The sequence below is a fragment of the Penicillium manginii genome (assembly GCF_028828005.1).
Source record: "Penicillium manginii strain IBT 31320 chromosome Unknown utg000002l:1.0-5564898.0:1.0-5567710.0, whole genome shotgun sequence".
In the NCBI taxonomy this organism is placed as follows: Eukaryota; Fungi; Ascomycota; class Eurotiomycetes; order Eurotiales; family Aspergillaceae; genus Penicillium; species Penicillium manginii.
This window is the reverse complement of record NW_026643103.1, coordinates 289,305-310,938: the sequence shown is the minus strand read 5'-3', so window position 1 is coordinate 310,938 and position 21,634 is coordinate 289,305. Positions and strand designations below refer to the sequence as shown.

Sequence of the window (21,634 nt, the reverse complement as noted above, 5' to 3'; positions counted from 1 at the left end):
CTCTCTGCCCTGTTTCCGATTACCGTATAGCCACATACAACCCACTGGCAGCAAGGCAGCTATGAGTAGTACCAAATCGCGAAAAATGGGAATGCCACTAGCAATCAAATCTTGGAGTATGTGCCTATATACACCAGAATTTGTCCGCCGGGTGGGACTTTTCTATCTAGTTCGACTTGATACAGTCCGACGATCTTGCACTAAGTCCGTCCTATCAGTATAGACGCGCTCGGAATCAGTTTTATCTCTTTACTCTTTTTAATTCTTTTTTGAAGTCTATTTGGCATGACGCCATGGCTTTTATAGTCAGTCTAGCCCTGAACTGCACAGCTGAATCGACCCGCGTATCTGAGAATACGCCGCTACCATTGCCCCCCTCTTCTCTACGTACTAATAGACTCATAGATAGACAATAAGAAGCTATATAAATGTGATTTTGACTTTAGTACGGCTTTAGTTTCTTCGACTTACTACAGGATACTAATTCTCCTCCGGCGTCATCGCAACCTGCCAACTGCTACACTTCCCTTACATTCACATACTAGTGACTACAGTGGATTCCTATGTCTTATGCCCGCCCACTAAAGTTCATTCAAGATATCTGATTACCCAATGCTCAATCTGACCCCAGTGACGATGCATTCTTGGCCACGTCCGCACTACTCTCCTCTGGAGTATGAGTGTTAGATAGTGCTGTCTGCAGAACGTCAAAAACAATGTAGCCTTGATCTCTAGGGCTACCATCACTATTTGAAGATACGAAGCTCTTCTCGGCCCTTTGGATTCGCTCCCTCACTCGTCCATTCAACCCCACAAAGGCCACTTCAGCATCTGGGCCGGCCCACTCCTTCAGCATGGATCTGGTATCTGCTAGAGCCTGCATCCCACTTGTGTCGATGTGTGTGACGCGCGTCATATCGATAATTACTGTGCGGACATGGGGAAGGAAGCTCTCCTCGTTGTTTGTTGTGCCTGCTTTCTTGCGCTGCTCTTCGATGCGTCTAGCTTTGGTATCATTCCAGAGTCTGTTGGTGGATTTTTCCGCATTTTGGTAGTCCTCTGTGGTCCCCGAAGGAGTTTCATGCGCTCCAGAAGTATAAGAGTAAATATACTCGGTAAACTGGCGCGTGATGCGAGCGGCGTTGGGATAAAGGACTGAATCACGCAGAGCAAATACAACCGTATCCTCGGGAAGCCGTGAGGGCAATGCGCTGTGTGATGAAGCTGGGTAGAGCTGTGAATAGTTGTCGTTTGTCACCATGTCCACTTGGGCGAATGCGAGCTGGAAAAGGACATAGACGATGCTATACCCAACTGCGCAGGCAATGCCGATCTCAACATCCACAAAGAGTGTTACCCAGAACGCAATCATGCTGCCGACGAAATCGGCAAAGGATGTCTTCCAATACTGCCAGAAAACCCGGAATGGTAGGATAATCTGCCAGACGGCGATGATGATGATGGCCGATAGTGTTGCAGAGGGGATCCAGTAAAAGGCATCTGTGAGCTTGTAAATGCTGACCAGAACGCAAGCAGTCGTCGCCAGGCCACTAAGAGGACTCTTCACTCCTGACTCTGAATTCACTGCAGTACGCGAGAACCCCCCCAGTGACAGGCATGCTGGAGAAGAAGCTTCCAACCAAATTAGCCACGCCAATATAGCTGAGCTCCTGGTCTTGTTCGATGACATAGCCGTGGCGACGACCAAATGCTTTACCGATAGCAAGATGCTCCAATGCGGCTGCTAGGAAAGGTGCGATACTGCGGCCTGCAGTTTTGACGAGTAGTTGCGTATCAGGAACAGAGGGAGCTATGATTCCTGTGCCAGTGACTTCTGAAATTCCGAACAGGGGATCGCTCTTGTGTGACTTATTTACTCCCCAGCTGATTGCTGTAAATATTATGAGAACAAGAGCGTTGCGAGCAATGGAGAGATACCACAGGCTTCGATACTTTTTGCCCCATTCGCGACCGACGAATTGTAGGACGAGTAGTAAGATGATGCTTGAGAAGCCCATCAAAAATGCGCGCCAATTGGTGTTTGGTAGTCGTTGAAAGAACACGCGAATTACGCCAGCGGTGTCACTGGCAGTCTTCCCTTCGCCAAATAGTCCCTTGAGTTGCTGGAGAACAATCGTGATTGCCGCGCCTGAAACGTAACCAGACAACACGGGGAGGGGAATGAATTCAAGGAGGAATCCAAGTCGAAAGAGTCCGAGAATCAATGAATATATGCCGACCCAGAAAGCAACTACAGTGGCAACAGACTCGGCTGCGTAGCCTGTCTTGACAAGATCTGTAACGATTTCTCCCGTGAGAAGACCCATTATAGCAGTCGGACCAGCAGTGACGTCTAAGCAAATTTATTTCAATACAAAGCTCTTTCCGACAAAACTAAATACCGGACAAGGCGACTGACCTTTTGAAGTTCCCATGATGGCGTAGATCAAGGTCGGCAGCCAGCTGGACAGGAGGCCGTAACGAGCAGGAATGTTTGCGACTTTGGCATAGGCAAGGCTTTGGGGAACGAGTAGAATACCGATCGTGATTCCTATCTCGTTCAGTGCAAATTAGCAATGAGCACTGAAAGAAGAATTGAGCCGTCGAGTGGCACCCTACCCGCAACCAAGTCACTCCATAACCACGAGAAAGAATATTTGGAAGACCACTGTACAACCGGGACCTTGGCTGCTAGATATTCTGCAGAGGCCTTAGGCAACCTCGGAAGATAGACCTTTGTGAGACTGAGAAACCGATTTAAATTGTCATCGTTTCGTGCAGCCTCTCTTAGGTCCCGAATTCGAGGACCAAGCATTTTGAAGCCTCGAGGGTTGTATATGAGCTGATTATTGATAAAAAAGGTGGCAACTCGAAGGGTAGGTGTCTAATCTCATACTATTCCTAACTTGAACGGCAAGTATGAGCCATTATGAAAGAGCTTGCGAGCCCTTGGTGAATATAACCAGCACATTACGATACACTCGGGTTGAGAAGGGCTGTCTGACATTTCGGGCAATGACCGACCAAATAAGTCTTAAATGAGGGTCGGATGGCGTGACGAAACATCTCTTGGCGTTGAAATATATCCCCCAAAGCTTGAAATGGCCATTCCATCGATCACAGAGAACAGGAAAGAGCGAATTAAAATGAATTGCGATGTTAACATCCCGCGTGGTGATTTCGCCACGTACAAATACTCCACTTTGCTCCACGCCCGGGATTCCCCCGATGGCAGCACGCAATTAAATATTTATATTCGCCAACCTCTATCTTATCAGAAAAAAACATCCTCCAAAGGTCATTTCAACATGAAGTACCTTTCAGTTGACGAGAGACAACAGTTAGTCGGGGACTATTTTGCCCCTCAGGGGCTGTATGAGTACACGAAGAGCCTCCCATTCCTCGGCCGTGTGAAGAGTGACATCTCTACGTTGGTCGCTGGTGAATGGACTGAGCTTAACCTAGACTATGAGGTCGGCGCATCGGGACTTGCAGATGGCGCCTGGATTAAAGCCACCTTCAAGTTCTACTCTGTAAGAACAGCCACACCCAGCCCACAAGCTGAGATAGAAGTCAACTGACAATATCACCGCCAACTAGGATTGGGCTCTTTTCCAAACCTCAGATCCCACCAAGGAAAACTATGTGAGCGCTGAGTATTTGCCCAATGAACTTGTTAGTGGGCAGTCAGCTGCGACAGTTCAATCGCTGGGAATTCGTTTTGATCAAAAGGGCCATGAAAGGCCCTTCCAAAAAGCCGTCATTGTGGATGTTCAAGATGGTTACCTCAACCCCGGTGATCGTATCCGTATCCGACTTGGTGATCGCCGCTTCGGTGGAAAGGGTACTCGGGTACAAACCTTTATTGAAAAAGACTTCCGATGGAGATTTTACATTGATCCTGTTGGAACCTCGTGAGTACTCGATTACCCTGTGGCACGGCGAGTGATGGGGAACTGACTGTATTGCAATAGTCGATTTGCACCAATTCAACCCGACATTTCTTGGAACATCATTCCTGGACCACCTCATCGCATTCAACCGGTCTCGCCGAGGTTAGTACGGCCTAATGTACCATTCGCAATCCACGCCCACGCGGAGGATAAATGGGGAAACGTGACTCGCGACCTTCAAGACCTGACTTTCAGGTTAAAGGTATCAACCGACGACTCTCAAGTACTATTCGAAAGGGAGCTCTCAGAGTTGAAATCGGGCTGGACGAATGCCATCTTTTCTGACATCCAGCTGGCTGCTGAAGGAGACTACACAGTGGACATCTCGCTGAACGCCAAAGACGGCCCCCTTCTGAAATCCAGTATTTCCCATGTCAGTGTCTCCTCTGATTTGAACGTGCCCAAGATTCTGTTTGGTGATCTGCACGTCCATTCGGATGATACCGTTGGTACCGAGAACTCCGCCTACAACTTTTCCTACGGCCGAGAGATTGCAGGTTTAGATGTCCTTGGGTACACTGCAAATGACTTTCAAATAACGAAGGATCACTGGGATGCTACGATAAACCTCATCAAGTCCCTCAATGAGTCCGGCAAATTTGTCATCTACCCTGGTACCGAGTGGTGTGGAAACTCCGCGGCCGGGGGAGATCATAATGTGGTCTTCTTAGAAGATCCCGAAGAATATCCGCCAGAGTTTCCCTATGATCGACACGGAAACGTTGCGCGCTCATTCGAATGGTCCGAGCACGGTCCAAAAGATCTCGTGCCGGGAGCTTGGCCTCTGGATGAGTTATACGCTACTTATGCTGGAGATGCCGAAAAACACCTTCTTATTCCTCACGTCGGAGGACGCCGATGTAATCTTTCCTGGCATCATCCTAACCTCGAGCGACTAGTCGAGATTGGCAGTGCTTGGGGGCAATTCGAGTGGCTCCTTCAGGATGCTGTTCAGCGGGGATGGAAGCTTGGAGTGTCTGCCAATTCTGATGAACACCGCGGCCGATGTGGTGGAGGTGTTTCTGGCACTGCAGTCTTCGGAACCCGAGGAGGTTTAACGGGAATTATTTCACCTCGACTCGACCGAAGCACGGTAGCTAAGTCCTTGAGATCGAGGCATACCTTTGCAACTACCGGACAGCGTCTGGTAGGTCTTGCTTCTGCTAGAACCAAAGACGGAATTGCTTTACAGGGCGATGAGATTGACGTTTCTTCCAACGAGAATTTGGACCTGGATTATCACTTCCTCGGTGAAAAAGGCTTCTCGTCCATCGAGGCGTTCGATGCATCTGGTCTGATCTGGAGCCGTCGGCTTTGGTCCGAGGGTCAAACCAGCCTGCCATCCATATTGAGAATCACATGGGGAGGAGCAAGGCTGTATGACCGCTATCGGGAGGCCGTTTGGAACGGCCAAATCACACTTTCCCAGGATGCTGCGGTGGAAAGGGTACTCCCCTTCGGTGGATTTGAAGACAACCCAGAGGATTTTGCTCGAGTTTCTGGAAACAATACAGTGGAATTTTCGAGCAAAACTAGCGGTGACATTGATGGTGTGAACATCTACCTCAAAAGCAACGAGACACCATCTACAATAACGATCTCTGGCTCGCTTGGTGGGTACGTCAAAGTCGGAAATCCATTGTCTGGAAACCCACACAAGCCTCAACCGAGCTTCAACATTGAAGCAACTTGGGAGGAAGTCTCGACTGTCTCTGATGGAAAATACGTTGACATCCGAGGTGGTGCGGGTCTTTTTGTTCGAATTGAAGCCGTGCCAGACCTCAATCTGCCTCGGCGAGTGAAAGGAACTCTCTCGCTTCCTCCCAACTCTCAAGAGTCCCGCTCTGTCTATTTAGTGGGCCGAGAATGGAGTAGTGAGAAAGTCATTACGAGCCCACTGTTTATTAACTATAAGTAGGGGTAAATCGTCGCGATACTATAATGAGAGTATTCTACCACGTAGTCTAACAGATGTAGCCATGAGTCTGCAGGTGCACTCTCCACACCTTCACTTAGAACATCTTGAGCATGTTTGCCCGAGTTCTCCAAGGGACGTTGTATAGTATAGGCAGGTCTCGCTCCAGGGCAAAGTATCGCCAACGGTCGTGGGCCAATCTACACGGCCCATGGGGACAGTGGCGGTGTGATGGACTCAGGTGGCTTTGAGAAGATACTGGAACTACATATGAATCATTCCAAGAGAAGTGGAAAGACAGTCCATTTTCTTTCAATATACATTGATCATAGCCAATCCTAAATCCGCCCGATGCGCTCGGGTCTTGCCAGTCCCCTTAGGTCACGGTGAGATGAGCAGAATCTGAAATTTGGGGTAGTATGTGCAGTCTGCAATGTATTCGGCATGAATTAGTATTGATTTCTAAAATTAATATCCGTTAAACATGTAACCCAGCAGTGGTTTTCCAGCAAATAGTTGCAGTGATTGGAGGAATGCGACCATCACCCCTCTTTCTGGACCCCCTTCTTTGCATGGAATTTGCGTCACACGGGATAATTAATGAAGATTTCGTTGGGCGCGTGTGCCCAAAGAGGTGATATTGATGGTGCACAGACATTAGTTCGGTCGAGTGGGCAAGCTAAATCACCTCAAGTCACTAAAGATAGTAAAAGTGGGCGCTTAGAGACTGCCAATCACTGGCCCCTTCACACCCTCCCTGTGGCCCGAGCAATTCGTCACATCAACAACTCCTCTGATTTGTTGTGAGTCAAGGTAAGTCCTCCCAAATGAACCCAGCCCCGCTGTTCATAGCAGACCAAATTTGCTGGGCATTTGATTCCCCGACCAGGAGTTGACACTGGGCGACGCGCCCATACCGCATTTGCACCAATTAACATGTTTTCTGGTCGCACTTTCGGCCTTCAATAATCATCCAAGACGAGCTAGTGGTGCCCAAGCCTGCAGTAGCCCCACCTGGCGACCGTGAACAAGGATCGACTCTTCGTCATGCACATCACCCCAGGGCCGGATACGCGCCCACTCGATTATATAGACCTTTCTCACGGCCCGGGCACTTCATAGGAGTTCGCGTCTTTCTTTTCGTCATATTCATTCGTGTGCTTCATGCTCTGGTAGCTTGAGCATTTTATTTCTATTTGTTTTGAAACTTTTTTGACCCGTTGATCGGTGTCGATGCATTTTCCTGCTATTTGAAGATACCCATTTAGAGCCTCTCAGCGGTATCCGCACTCACCCCTACGGCTTTTCTTACCTTGTTCTTTTTTTTTCTCGTTTCATCTCCAAATTCAACTAAATATCCAGGTGGATACTCAAAATGACAGAATTTGTTCGCCCACCTCGATTTCCGCCCGTCCGGCAGGCCCGGGGGACGGTACTTAATACTATAATCGAAGATACGCGCGAGATCCTCGGTGAAAAGGGCGCTGGTAGCCCTCCTCACACAGCCAAGCCAGCGATCAGCCCCAAGTTGACGCTGAAGACAAACGGACTCTACGTCCCGACACATGCTCGGCTCGCACGTTTATTGTCGCCTCTTTCTGCGGACACGACTTCCTCATGCTCCGATATGGAATGGCAAGAACAGATGCAGGGCTTCGACGATCTATACGATGCCACAGATGATGAGGGTAGTATGGACGACGATCACTCCACGGATATTAGTGTCAGCGACAGTTGCTTTTCCGCGCCAGGGACCAGGCCCTCCAGCTTGGTGACACCAATTACCCGGAATTCCGTGACCTCAACGGGGAGTAACCGCAAACGCGCGCTGACCCTGGATATCCCATCGTCGCCCTCGGCGTGGCACTCCGTGAACGCATGCAAGTTGAACTCCCCCATCCCTCCCACTCCTCCGCCAAAGATTCCAGTTTCGCCCGCGGCACTCTTGATGCTCGCTCGATCAGTACCTGCTTCGCATGCCCCGCCCTCGCTTGATGGCAGTATATCCTCCGATCAAGAGTCTAATCTGAGTGCACTCGCTACTCCCGATACCCACTCGCTCCCGGATACAAATTGGGATGTGCATGATGTCCATGTTCGACCTGATCTTGATGGAAATGAACGTGGGGACCTGCGAAGCGAGGGCTCCAGTCCAAATATCGAGGAAGTTCCAATTGCTCTTGAGAATCCCCATGAGGACTGGAGGAATGTTCTCGGCCAGTTCCCTCGGATTCCTTCAGCTTTGGAAAACGATGCGGTAGACGAGCCATCTCGAGAGCCAACTCCATCGGATGGTGGCCTCTTCCTACCCGACAGTGCCCTGGCTATGCTTCAGCATATCCCTCTCAACGGCACACCCGAGGCATGGTCAGAGACCTCATCAAGTAACGATGAGATGTGGCAACTTCAAGCACCGCCTAGTCGACCACGCAGTGCTGAGGGAGCTACCCCGGCGTCGGATTTATCGTCGTACAGCTTCAGCGAGCTCAGTATTCCATCTCCGGGCGGATTCTTTGCTTCACTTGCCCCGCGGGCCCGTCACACCTGGTCGATTCCGAATCACAATCACCCACCGACGTCTGCCACTGCCGAGGGTTTCTATAACCTGCCATGGCGCCAAGAGCAAGGTCAAGTCGTCGAGCAGGTCATTGATTGGCCTGACCGTCCGGAGGAAGAAGATCCAGACACTGCCATCCGCGACGGTGATCCTCTGACTGCAATCCGGGTCCCCTGTGACACACCGACTCAGGTTCAACAAGCTCAACATCGCGATAGTCCAATGAGTGCAACCTTCGAGGCAGTCCAAGAGATTCCTCGCTCGGCAAATGCGTATGAGTACGATGAGTGTTACGACAAAGACCTGCAAGACCGTGCTGCCGACAACCTTGACCGCACTAGTGTCTGGCTCGCGGCTCAAGCAACCTACATGGCTGTCTTGAACGAGACCAACCCTGTCAATGAGATCGAGCCAGTCAAGACCCCAGATGTCGAGTATGAAGAAGTGCTTCGCGATGCCGATGCCGGCCCCAAGAAAGCAGTTCGCTTCGTCGAAGGTATACCAGAAGCCATCAGCCCCCGTCCACCCATCCTATCTAGCAAAGATTCGATCTACTGGCGAGGGTTCCAGTCAATTCGGCAACGAGCAGACAAGATGGATGGCTTCCTCCATCGCAATATGCGCTTTGATGCCATTCAATCATTCCGCCTGGGATTGATTGATATGCACATAAATTGTCTGACAGGCAAATATGAGCTCGTCCGCGCCGAGCGACCAGCATACAAGGGCCCGTTCTCAAAGGCTCCCCGGAACTCGATCATCACCACAGTCCTCGCCGAGAAAGCTCAATTCTCCAAGCTTGAGAAGGAGCAGCTCGTCCTGGCCCAGCTCTGTCAACCTATGTGGGCGATGGATGCCATGCGCTCTCTCAATGGCGGGAAGCTCCTCACCAGCCCAGCAGCCAAACAAGTCAATCGAAGCCGTCGGTCATCCAAGACCCCCGATGGACAGAAACGAGCAATCCGCATCCTAGACCTCGGTGGCCACTCCTCTTGCGAGTGGGCCTGGCATGCTGCACATGAATTCCCCCATGCAAAAGTATACTCAGCCGTCACAGAGAACCAAGTCGTGAACACCGGCATCAAAGGCCCCCGCAACCACCGCACTGTCTCGGTGTCTAAGCTTTGGGAACTCCCCTTCAAGAACAGCCAATTTGATGTCATCAGCACGCGCTCCCTGCACGCTCTCCTGAAAACCGAGTGTCCAACCGGTCTCGACAGAGACGAATACGATTTGGTCTTGAAGGAGTGCCGTCGATGCCTCAAGCCCGGCGGATATCTGGAATTCATGCTCTTGGACGCAGAGATCTCGCATCCGGGTCCGCTGGCCGCGGCGTCTTCGGTCGAGTTTGCCTTCAACCTCCGCACTCGCGGCTACGACCCTGCCGCGTCGAAGAACTTTCTTTCCCGACTGCGCGGCACGGGGTTCGTCGACATCAAGCGTGCATGGATGTATCTCCCCATGGGCATGGAGCCCAGCGAGCCGCAGATTCCGCGCGAAGCTCCTGCTCCGCGTGTGCTGAGTCAGATCGAGGAGTATGAAGCTGTTCAGGGTCCGGTTGGTAGTACGGGCGATATTGCGAGTATTACTGGTGTTTTGGGTGGGTGGATGTGGGAGCAGTGGCTTGTTCAGCTGCGGATGGAGATGGGTCGGGATCGGGCTAAGTTGTTGGAGGGGATTGGGGCTATGTTCGATGAAGGGAGGAAGAATGGTGCAGGCTGGACCTGCTTGTCTGGATGGGCTATGAAGCCGAAGAGGAAGCGCGTTTCTCACCACTAGGGTGAGGTGAATGATTCATGTTGATACCCTAGCTACTTGTGCCCTGGTGGCCGTTTAATGTAATCCGAGATGAGAGATGCCAATTTAAGTCCTATGTAAAGTATATCCTCCGTAAATGATTGTCTAGTTCCGAGGTGAAAAAAAAAGTGACGTCCCGCATCCCTTGTAAAACTACTAGTGCTAGTAACTTCAATGGCGCAACACACCCCCAACCTTCGAGTTCGAAGTAAAGAAAAGCTCACTGGCCAATTTCAGCCTTTCTTATCTATATAGTAGTCTACCTCTTAGGTAGCTGGTTTAAACGTTACCATATTGATTTGGCACTAAATCCAAAATCCGAGATGCAGCTGTAGATGACTAGATGATTTGGCAGAGATCAGAACCAGGCCAAAATTCCAGATCTCTTAGGCCACCACAAGGCAGTCTCATTTCACATCTCTGTTTAGTGTTAAGTCACTAGCATCTCGCCCGACTCACAGCAAGACCATCTCACCACGCTACTCGCATCGAACTAACAAGGACTAACCTCTTGGCGTCCCGCAGACTCAATCCTGAAGAAATACAACCGGGGCGTGACTCAAAACTTCACGATATCGATGCTGAAAGATCTGCAATACGTCATGATGGAGATCTCATCGCCGCCAAGGGCAGGTGTAGCGTGGCGTAGGGCCATTATGTAGTCAAGCCGGTCGGAAGAAGTCGCCTTATCTCGGCGCAGTTGCACTAGATCTGCAGAGCACACATGCAAATGTGAGTCTTTCTGAACAATTGGTAGCAGATTGTCGGTCATGCAGGTGGACTAAGCTTAATAAGAGCATGGTCCGCGGCGCGATCTAGAAGCTACCCGGGCGATTTGGGCGATCTATACAATTTAGTAACCGCGGGAGCCAGGGAAAATGGCAGTAATCTTAGAACAAAGATCCGCAGACCTGTGTCGCGATATTCCGTTTATTATTGCGGAATTGTTGCTGGATGTACGTGTTATATCGCACGTCCCGCCCTGCTGGCAATTGGATGTCGCTGATTGTCGCTCCTAGGTGATTACTATCATTACCCCTCTCCAGGGCCTGTGGTGGCGTAATCTCAACGAGGATGGCTTGAAGGCACAATTTGGAAGCTGTTGGCGAAGTCCGATCGTAGAGGATCTGGTGTGGTTTCTTTGCGGGCTTTTCTGAAAGTTAAGTATACAGCATTCGCGGTGTTTGTGAAGTCACCATGACCGAGTCATGCATGAACCTTGGTCAAGATGTATTGTAAATTAACTGAATATTGTAAGTAGATCTACGAGTAACTACTCCGTAAACCTGTCCATTTTACTGCATTTCTCGTCCCGGCAGGGTCATCCCAGATAGGAGAACCCGAGAAAATGATCTATCGATGATCTCAACACGTGCAGCCCAGGTGACGATCCAAGTTAATTCGAGCAATTGTGTGTCGGAACAAGTCTCCTTCAAAACGGTTGGGAGGTCTGGTCTGGTCTGGTCTGGTCTGGTTCGGGGCGTATGTTGGTGGGAAGAGTAGGGCCGGACTACAGTGCGCCGAGGTCGTCCCCGCTCTGGTTTGGGTAGGCAAAGGAGCGGTTATGCCGGCTATTGAAGCTCGTGGGTTGCCCCTGGGGTGTCTGGAAGGGGATTAGTGAGGGACAGCACTGCAGCTAGCAGATTTTTATTTAGGTTGGGCGCAGATTTCCGTTCGCTGCGTTTCCGATTATCCGTTTGCTAAGTACGGAGTACAGAGTACCGGGGTAAGGTGCGGCTTGCAAGGGGTTGGCTGGGGATGAATTTCAGGACTTACTCTTGTTTATCCTTGGAGATGTAATTTGTGGCAAATGTTTATACAAAGAGAGTACTAGTAACTATACTCTGTAGTATTTGATTGGTCTATTGAATATAGCATTTGGTATACTTCGGAATCGATTGGCGGGTGGAGGTCGGCCCTTCGCCGACTTCCAAGATTCGACTCGGATTCCAGGCGATTCCCCCAATCATCTTAGATCGACGCACCCCTGTCGATGGTCAGCCGACATGCGGAATTTTAAACACTAGACCCGGTTGGTGAGAGAGCTTGGGTTGGGGAAGGGGTCTTTTACAAAGTACTCGTATAATCCAACTTTGAAGTGTAAAACGGAGTAGTTGACCACGGAATCACCGAAATGGGCAATCCAGCAAAGCGGACCAAGGCAAGTCCAATATGCGGACAATGAATGGAGGTGAACAGAATGTCGAATCCACCTGGTGGGGTTATTGCAGCAAAGCTAACGCGGGATGATTGTCACTGCCAATGCCGCACGTGAGGCTCGGAGCCCTTATCACCGGTTGCATCATTGAAAACTTTTGGTTTCGTGCCGGATGCGGCGATTGGGAGAAGTGGTAAGTAAAGGGACATAATTGAGGGCATTCATATGTATTATTCAGGATGTATTCCGTAGGTGTATTAGTATTAATGCCAGGGGTACGTATGGGGATTCCAAGCATCTTACGGTGTACAACGGAGTAAGGATATCCACCTGGGGGGGGTTGCCACCGCATCCAATGTAAACAGAGCTTGACCTCGACATCATCTCCCCTCCTGATCTTTCTTTCCTCCACATCCACTTCATTCACATCCCACTACCCCTCCATTCCCCTTCACAATGACACCTCCCGCTATTATTGCGCCCTCCATCCTGAGCGCCGACTTCTCCAATCTCGGCCATGACTGTTCCCGCAAGATGGAGCAAGGCGCCGACTGGTTGCATGTCGACATCATGGACGGCCACTTCGTCCCTAACATGACCATCGGGTGCCCTGTTGTCTCTCAGATTCGTGGCTGCGTCGATAGACCCCTTGAACCCTGCGCTCGCGGCACTTTTGACTGCCACATGATGATCATGGAGGTAAGGAGCTTCAGCCCCGCTATCGGCAGCTTTTCATGCTAATCACCACCCATCCAACAGCCTCACAAATGGGTCCACGAGTTCAAGAAGGCTGGCTGCGATCTCTACTGCTTCCACTACGAAGCCGCCGTCTCCTCCGTCGCCGCGACCGATCCCACCGACAAAACCACCACCGCCCGCACTTCTCCGCGCGAATTGATCAAGTACATCCACGAGGAGGGCATGCAAGCCGGTATCGCCATCAAGCCCGATACTCCCGTTGATGTTCTCTGGGATATCCTCGATAGCACCGATGTGAACGAGCGACCAGACGTGAGTCCCCCCCCCTGCTCCCGATTTTATCCTCCGCACCTCCAGCTAACATTTACTCCGAATTCCAGATGGTCCTCGTCATGACCGTCCACCCCGGTTTCGGCGGCCAGAAATTCATGGCTTCTGAACTTCCCAAGGTCTCCGCTTTGCGCGCCCGGTATCCCGATCTTAACATCGAAGTCGACGGTGGTCTGGGCCTGGGAACGATCGACCAAGCCGCCGAGGCTGGCGCGAATGTCATCGTGGCGGGCTCTGCGATCTTCGGTGCTGCCGACCCAGCTGATGTCATTGCAAAGCTGCGCGATGCTGTTCAAAAGCGTCGGGGCATTGAGGCATAGGACTGAGCTTTACTGAGCTCTTTTCTATTCTGCTTTGCGATGTGTTCTGATTTGCCTGGTGGCTATTTATTCCATGCAGTAGCCCCGCATTGACGCGGGGTTGCGCATTGCATGCTCACATACATTTACACAAAAGGGGTTTGGGTGTTTTGATTTGCGATATTGGGCCGCGGTTGGGTTTGTTCTTTTCTATTCGGTTCGGTCTTTTTTTTTTCCATTTATTTACTTTTACTGTGCTGGACTGGGATCTATGTGATTGTAATCATGAGCTACGATGAGCAATGCAATGCAATGCAACGGTTGACTAGATCCTACAACTGAGACTGAATTGAGCGATCGCCAGGATTCTCAAATTGGTATCTCACTAATGGTATGCAAATGGTACATTGCCTCATGTACAGTTTCATCAGTCGTAAATGGTATCACCTTACTTACTCCTTGCTAGCAGACGGGGCTTCGGTCTTGGACGCATCCTCGGAAGCATCCTTGTCCTCTTCCTTGTCCTCCTTGACGTCCTCCTTGACGTTCTCCTTGACATCCTCCTTTTGGGCATCCTCCTTCTTTCCCTCATCTTGTGCCTTTTCCTTCTCCTCTACCTCCTCTACCTCCTTGGACTTATCACTCTCAACAGCTGGCTTCTCCTCAACAGCTGGCTTCTCCTCAACAGCTGGATTCTCCTCAACAGCTGGATTCTCCTCAACAGCTGGCTTCTCTTCAAAAATTGGGACCTCCGAATGCTGCTTCAGGGCTGCCTCCTCCCGCAGCGCCTGCACATCACCAGGTTGGTGATCACCCGAGATAGACTGCCGAATCTCCTTGACAACTTTATCCTGGTCGCGCTCATCATTAGCAGAAATAATCGAGCCACGATGATGCTGCACAAGGCCCAACATCTCCGCATTCCCGACATGGAAGTTCGCCGACGACATAGCTGCATCTTCCGGAACCACCATGGTAGGTCTCTTCAGGCCCTTGGGCGAGTCGGGCGCGGTATCGGGGAGTTCTGCCGCGACGGAGCCTCGGTGCGCTTTGGTGAGTGACGTAGCTGTCGGTTCCTTGGGTGTTTTCTTCTCGTCAGCCTTGGTCTTTGCCTGCGAGGCGGCTTCCTGGCTAGCTTGGCGGAGGGCTAGGACGGCCATTTCGTCCTTCTTTTCTTCCTTTGCGGGTGGGCTTTGGATCTTGATTGTGGAGGGTTTGGGGGTCTTGGGCTCGGGTTCGGTCATGGTGGTTGGGGTTGGGTTGCTTGTTGCGGGCATACCGCCCATGTCTTGGACGCTGTTTACCACCATGCGCAGTTCGCCGAATTCGTTCCATTCTTCGACTTCTTCTAGGTCCTGAGAGGAATTAGTTTGTGTTCGTATAGGTTAAGTGCTGCCCTGTCAAAAAAATTTGAAGATGAGGGGCAGAGAGGGAAATGTGGAGGGGAGAGGGGCATGCAGGGGTCCAGGGGGGGGTGGGATTGGAGGACGCGAGGGGTAGCATACTCCGACAATATCTCCATATTTGACTAGCCCGGGAAGTTTCTTGCCCTTGGAGCGACGACCCCAGAGTTTGCGGGCGGCTTCGTCTGTTGCGACATCAATGGCTCGAAAGGGGAGCTTGTTGGCCTTGAGAATGGTCTCAACGCGGGCAGTCGCGGTGACGATGTGCGACGAGCCCGCAGTGAGGGAGGTGTAAAGGTAAAGGGTTGAGTCGGACATTTTGATGAACAGCAGAACGAGCTGGAGAGAGGCTCAAGACTCCACAAGGAAGAGGAACAGTGACAGTAACAATATCTGAATGATTAATTGGAGAAGAAGAATGGCTTCACCGTTGTTTGGTTATGACGTGGCCGGTCACGTGTTTACTTGCGGCTTTACTTTGACTCTTCTTTTCTGTTTTCCTCTTTGATTCCACCTACGCAATATTTCCTATACTCAAAATATACTCATTCAAGCTCTTTCTGAACACATACCCCCCCCGTGGTTCAAAAAAATCATTCCCATATGCAGTACTGGCGGATGCCCCAGCGTGGCGATTTTGACGTCAGCCGTCCCCGCGACCCTGGATTGCCTTGAAATTCCAAGGTTGACACTCGGGTTGGATGGGACTACGAGCTGGACTATCTACTATGAAGAGTGACCGCAATGAAATTTTCTGGTTTGGATTCGTTCAACCCACGTGGTTGCAAATATTCATTTTTGAAGAGCTCCCTGCTCACCCTCACAGCACTTAAAGATCAGCCATACTATATCGACTCGGTGGGTGCGATCGTCTTTATGATCCACTGTGGTAGGGTTTCGTATAATGCATAACGCTGGAAATCTCTCTCTGATTGAAGAACAGCAAAAAGTACAACGAAAGGACGGCTTGAAGTTTGGGTTTTTATAGTCCACCCTCTCCCAATGGCGAATGTGGGACTGTTGTGCAATTTTCCCGATATCATAAACTTTGAACTGGAGGAGACTAGATGTCTTCAAGTTCCATGGTTTAATTATCCCGTTCGAGACACATTAGGTAGTTTATATATGAGAGCTCGGAGCTTTCCCTCAGTTTCAATTCCAGTTGAACTTCCAGCCCTAGAGGGCTTCCAAGGTTGGAACTTGAAATCGCGACAATCTTGAATCTCTGTGGCCGCTTCAGGTTGGTCCGAACTCTCGATTTATATGGATAAAGATAAACACGGCATGGCTCCCTTTTCAGGACATCTGATCTAAACATTGGAATTTGAACATTTTGATGATTCTGGAGAATCCATGGCTAGTTTCAGGTCCTCTTTTTCCGATATAACAAACGATATTTGATCTAAATGGCTTAGTGTCATATACTATGTGCTGCACCACTCTGGACACATCATGATATTTTGAACAGCGATATTTCAAGTTGGATTGCGGACGTCTAATTCCGCGCCAGCTTGCCTCTTCCGGGGGTCAAGTGCCACTGGCAGGGGACGCGTGAAAAATTAAACCCCATCGTTGCCAAAGTATTCGACTTGCTCTACTACCACTAGTAGTACCCATCTAGGTATCTACCAGCATGGAACTGCTAATGATACCTGCTCCTATTAGTGTCCGTTTGAAAGATTCCCGTTATCACTGTGAGCGCATGGAGACCGATCACTGTCCTTCAATAGACTTGGGGATCTGATTGGAGCTTCTCGTGTGGAGTCGAGACGCCTGATCCGAGCGTTATTTATGTATGGAATTAGATTAATTGTGTACTTCTGGTAGTGGTAGAATTTAATGACGCATACAACCCTAAATGGTCGATTCGAAATTGCAATGGCTAACACTTTAACTTGAAGATTTCTTTTTTGAGGCCACTCTATATACTAGTATGGTTCAAGTTCCCAACTAGAATCCCTCCCAGTGTCAGTGGATGTTGAGATTTTCAAGGTGTTGCATACCATTTGAATGTTCAAGGAACCTTGTATAGTATACTAGTATTTTTCACCATCCATGAATCATGGTCACCGAAATAAAGCACAGAATTCCAAGGTTTCAAGTTGTCTTCAAGTCCATCACATACAACCTTGGAATGCAGCTCTTATCCATATAAAACAGACTGGAGAGCTATGCTTCAATACTGCCCAGGTGGTATGGATTTTCATGCTTGCTTATCATTGTAGTCTTATGGCCTAGATGAAAATTATGGGCCCACTGTAATTTCAAGTAGATTCGACATAGAATCAACAGAAGCGTCCCATAGGTCAGGTTCTTAAGCACTTGCCTGAATGAAGCCTAGCTATGCTCTGAGTAAGAGATCAGAGCACAAGGCCATTTTCGAGACATGAACACTTGAGTTGAGAAATATTATAAAGCTTCAAGTTTCACGATGAATTGCAGGAAATAAGCGAGCCGTTTTCGACATTGTCATTGATCCCGAAAACACTGGTCATAACAATTGGATGGCGAACTGGTAGGGATGTTGAAGGTCTTGCGTCTTGGAAGGACGCGAAGGGACTTATTCTCCGCTTCGAGCCGGATCGAGACGAAAGACAGCGCCAAAGGGTGGCAATAGTGTGTTATTTGTCCCCATATCTGAGTGACAGGGGGCGAAAAAGCCTCTGACCTACTTATACTGTACTCCGAGTCTGTATTCCAGCGCAAATTCATGGATTTCCGTTAGCCTCTATTCCAGCGGAAATTTGCACCATATGACACAGATAATCGATGACTTTTGGGTTGAAAATAGGGGTTTTCTTTGTAGAGGCGGCCATTAGTGTACCTTCAGGCATGTAAATGAACATGCTCGGGTATAATGATGGTTTTGAAGTAGGCTGTGCAGGGTTACGTGTCCAATGAAGAACCCCCACGGTGCGGTCAAGGCTTCCTGGAAATTTTATTTCAGCAAGATGACTGAAAAACTTCGCACGCTTCATTCAGGCCGCAAACCGATTTCTTCATTTATTGGACATATCGAATTCAAGACCCGGGATAGTTCAGGGCTCCTGTTTCGGGACCAAACTCAGCGTGGATAAGGAGGTTAGGCGATCATATTTCTGGGAACTTTGTGGTCTCACCCATATCCGATACAGACTAGACTTAGGCAATACTTGCACCCCTGGGGTGCTTCCGTGGCGAACAAAGCACCTTTAACTCCGCTGCCGCAAAAGGCGTAGCGGTCTGCCTCGCCCGAGTCTGCCTTGCGCTGGCAAATCCCCAAATTGGTATGGATCATTCTGTGTGCTTCACGCGACCCCCTGGCTGCAGAAATTGCGGTCCTTTGTCATAAATTGGAAACCTTGCCGCAATGATTGTTGTGAGCTCGCCAATGAGCAAAGCCCGCGGCATCGGAAATGTCTTCTCTAGCTGCAGGCATCAAGCCACTCATAAGCAGGTGGGTCCGCACAGGCCGCCCAGCTGGGCTGGGCTAAGCTGCTCAAATATCTCGATTTCACCCGACCATCTGTTCATAACATTTTCGGCGAGCGAAGAGTGTCATGAGAATGTCTGCTGTTCAACTTCTCTATGACCCAGCCAAAAGAAATCACTGAACAATGATCTCAAACAGTTGAAGAAACTAATATCTTTCCTAGTGTCATACTTATCTTGGTTCTTATTTTCATACGTTTCGAAGTCAGTGTATTGGATGTTGAACCATCAACATGCAACTATCGTTTGTGAAAGTGATTCGGCTGAACAAAATTTCTTCATTCATCTCACGTTCAAATCTCTCTCTACTCCACCATATAATGTGACGCCAAAATGGAATGCTTCTATTCATCCCCTCTATTTCCTCATATCTATCGTTGCTCACCTGCAAGGCTATGATTTTATTATATATCCAGCACGAGGAAACGAACGGTAAAGCACAGCACACCAAGGACTAATTGGACGAAATCAGACGGTCTACCATTATAGGCACCTGGGCAGGCTCCCTCGCTTGTCAGATAACCATGAATGAATGGACCTCAACGAGATCTCAAACGACATTGTCTTCCCAATCGATCTATCATCAAACGTCTTCGGTGAAATTTTTGAATACAAACATGTTTAGGCAATTTTAATAAAGTCACAGTCAAACCAAGTTTTGTCCATCCTAACCACACTCCCGGTTTTACACACAACATTTGAGAAATCAGACGCAGACGCAAACAATTTTGGATTTATATGTGCCAGCTCAGGCACCATGGTTTAGTTCATGACCGGCACGTATGTGCTCCATCGCTTTGTCCCTGCGCTTGAACCTACCCCCGCAGAGAACGCAAAAATACCAGTCGTGGGGAATGTGTTTGATCTGGATATGTCTCCAAAGGCTGCTCTTTTGAGTGAAGGGACCCCGTGAGTCACAGGATCCCCAACCGCATAGCCAGGGACCGGGGGCGCGAACACTGTGCACTGTTAGTCCGGGAATCCCCTGGGAACTGTGGTGATGACCCTGAACGCAAACTCACTGCTCAAGCATCTGTGGAGATGCTGGTGTTGCTACTAGCTCCTCATCCGCCTGAGGCTGCAAGTTGCTCTCCTGAGGCACCCCGCTTATCCTATACATTACGACACCGCTATTGCCATGGGCGAGCGTGACGTCTGGCTGGTAGGTGGTAGCGTGTCCTATTTCTTGGTCAAGCCCTCCGTCACTGATGACATAGGGGTTGTAATTAAGGGCTTGTGACACAGGCAATGGAGGAATGACACTATGCGCCATTAGCCTAAGAATCTCCTGGAAACTGCGATGACGGCCCTGGACGCAAACTCACTGCTCAAGCATCTGTGGAGATACCAGTGCTGCTAACTCTCCCTCTGGCTGCAAACAGTTCCCTTCAGACACCCCGTCCATCCCATACATTACGACACCGGCGTTGTTGTTGTTGTTGTTGTTGTTGTTGTTGTTGCTGTTGCTGTTGCTGTTGGCGAGTGCGATGTCTGGCTGGTCGGTGGTAGCGTCTCCCATTCCTCGACCGAGCCCTCCGCCACTGATGGCACGAGGGTTGAAATTGAGGGCCTGTGAAAAAGGCATCTGGGGAAACACACTGCCATTGAATCCTGTCGATGTGTCATGTTCAACTGAGAAACGGCTCTGCATGAACCCCGATCCATTCACCTCCCCCGTCGGTACCACCATACTCCAACTCGGCTGCATCCCATAAACTTGCGTCCCGTATGACTGAGCTCCATGTGTCTGATACATAGGAGGAGGTGGACGAGGTGGAGGAGATGCGGCAGCGGCGTGGTAGACAGGAAGACGGCTGGCCGGTGCCGCTCGTTTTGGCAATCCAACACCGTCGGCGGAATCCTGATTTTGACCACCACGAGGGTCAATTTCACCAAAGTTCTGAAAAGCCATTGTTCGAGTTGAAGGGCTTCGTCAAATAATGGGGAGTAGATCCGTTGGGACTGGGGGGGCTATCTGGGGGGTGCTGGATGAAGGGGAAAGAAGGAAAAGGCACGCGGCACCGGCACCGTCACCGTTCCTGAGCTGCCCAGGTACTGCAGGGCCTGAGCCACCTCGTCTAATCCTTTTTAACGGTAAAGTACAATTAAAAATCTCCCGGCTACAAGATTTTCAAGTCCAGGTGCCAGTCAGCGTTCAGATGAACAATGTTTTGGTTTTCTTTTGTGACAATATCTCCGGTCCATCTTATATACCCTTCCTTCACCAACAACCGACTCCACTACCTTGCCCAGGCGATTTCTGCTGCCAGTGGGGATCACCGCTGGTTGCACCTTGTGGATTTTTTCCCTAGACATTTTACCCCCCCTCTCCCTCCCCAGGCGGGTGATCCGAGGGAATCGAAACCCTTTGCCCTTGCGGTCGCTGCTTTAAGGTGGCATCCACTTCGATTGAGATTGTCATTTTGAATCGTTCACAATGAGATATCCTTCAATACCCGCGCGTTACCAGTACCCTTCAACTCTGTCCGAAGATATGGTCGATCAGACAGCTTCCACGATTCCTTCGTTGATGTGAGCATCTATGACTTCCAAGCTTGGGTTATGTCTTCTCTCATTCAAATATCGAGATTATTTGAAGAGGTGTAATTCGGAAAGCTCCACCGTGACAAGCAGGAAATCCACTTCTCTACAGAACTCTGGTAGTGCACATTTGCAAGCTTTGTTGTGGATCCTTTGCTTGAAATCTAATGAGATTCAGGTCCACCTCCACACATAATGCCGTGGAATGGGGTCTAGATCCTTGAAAGCGTAGCATTTCCTGACGGGTTTGGTTCGGACTCTCTGACGATACGGTTCCCACGCCTGTACAGAAGAGCCCTCCTTGGCTGACCCTGTGCTTATTCGGTATTCCCGGCAAGGTGCCGCTTGGGTCTAACTTCCCCACTCCGAGGGACTCAGATTAAATTATATTTTAGAGTTATAATTTCTCGAACATGTTTCACTGGATACTCATGTAGCACAAGAATATACCGAGGCAAGCCGATTCCATTTTCAATCGATGATTTTTCTTCCCACGACTACAGGGCTTGAG

General features: G+C 49.8%; 7 protein-coding genes across 7 annotated transcripts; 3 read left to right on the top strand and 4 right to left on the bottom strand.

The window, feature by feature from the left end:
• Nucleotides 1-616: 616 nt before the first annotated feature.
• On the bottom strand, nucleotides 617-2,815 carry N7533_001398 (uncharacterized protein; the record flags this gene model as incomplete). Its single annotated transcript, XM_057098048.1, is given in 4 exon segments — nucleotides 617-1,575; nucleotides 1,586-2,353; nucleotides 2,420-2,551; nucleotides 2,620-2,815. The coding sequence occupies 4 exon segments, from the start codon at nucleotides 2,813-2,815 to the stop codon at nucleotides 617-619; spliced, it is 2,055 nt and encodes a 684-aa protein (XP_056963184.1).
• A 493-nt stretch (nucleotides 2,816-3,308) lies between these two features.
• Nucleotides 3,309-5,871, top strand: N7533_001397 (uncharacterized protein; the record flags this gene model as incomplete). Its single annotated transcript, XM_057098047.1, has 3 exons — nucleotides 3,309-3,533; nucleotides 3,601-3,844; nucleotides 4,061-5,871. The coding sequence occupies 3 exons, from the start codon at nucleotides 3,309-3,311 to the stop codon at nucleotides 5,869-5,871; spliced, it is 2,280 nt and encodes a 759-aa protein (XP_056963183.1).
• A 1,372-nt stretch (nucleotides 5,872-7,243) lies between these two features.
• On the top strand, nucleotides 7,244-10,204 carry N7533_001396 (uncharacterized protein; the record flags this gene model as incomplete). The annotated part of the gene is made up of 1 exon (XM_057098046.1): nucleotides 7,244-10,204. The coding sequence occupies one exon, from the start codon at nucleotides 7,244-7,246 to the stop codon at nucleotides 10,202-10,204; it is 2,961 nt and encodes a 986-aa protein (XP_056963182.1).
• A 577-nt stretch (nucleotides 10,205-10,781) lies between these two features.
• Nucleotides 10,782-10,994, bottom strand: N7533_001395 (uncharacterized protein; the record flags this gene model as incomplete). The annotated part of the gene is made up of 1 exon (XM_057098045.1): nucleotides 10,782-10,994. One exon carries the CDS (start codon nucleotides 10,992-10,994, stop codon nucleotides 10,782-10,784), a length of 213 nt encoding a protein of 70 aa, XP_056963181.1.
• A 1,842-nt stretch (nucleotides 10,995-12,836) lies between these two features.
• On the top strand, nucleotides 12,837-13,729 carry N7533_001394 (ribulose-phosphate 3-epimerase RPE1; the record flags this gene model as incomplete). The annotated part of the gene is made up of 3 exons (XM_057098044.1): nucleotides 12,837-13,079; nucleotides 13,140-13,391; nucleotides 13,460-13,729. 3 exons carry the CDS (start codon nucleotides 12,837-12,839, stop codon nucleotides 13,727-13,729), a joined length of 765 nt encoding a protein of 254 aa, XP_056963180.1.
• A 431-nt stretch (nucleotides 13,730-14,160) lies between these two features.
• On the bottom strand, nucleotides 14,161-15,429 carry N7533_001393 (uncharacterized protein; the record flags this gene model as incomplete). Its single annotated transcript, XM_057098043.1, has 2 exons — nucleotides 14,161-15,063; nucleotides 15,214-15,429. 2 exons carry the CDS (start codon nucleotides 15,427-15,429, stop codon nucleotides 14,161-14,163), a joined length of 1,119 nt encoding a protein of 372 aa, XP_056963179.1.
• Nucleotides 15,430-19,600: 4,171 nt separating this feature from the next.
• N7533_001392 (uncharacterized protein) lies at nucleotides 19,601-20,494 on the bottom strand (the record flags this gene model as incomplete). Its single annotated transcript, XM_057098042.1, has 2 exons — nucleotides 19,601-19,844; nucleotides 19,908-20,494. The coding sequence occupies 2 exons, from the start codon at nucleotides 20,492-20,494 to the stop codon at nucleotides 19,601-19,603; spliced, it is 831 nt and encodes a 276-aa protein (XP_056963178.1).
• Between the last annotated feature and the right edge of the window lie 1,140 nt (nucleotides 20,495-21,634).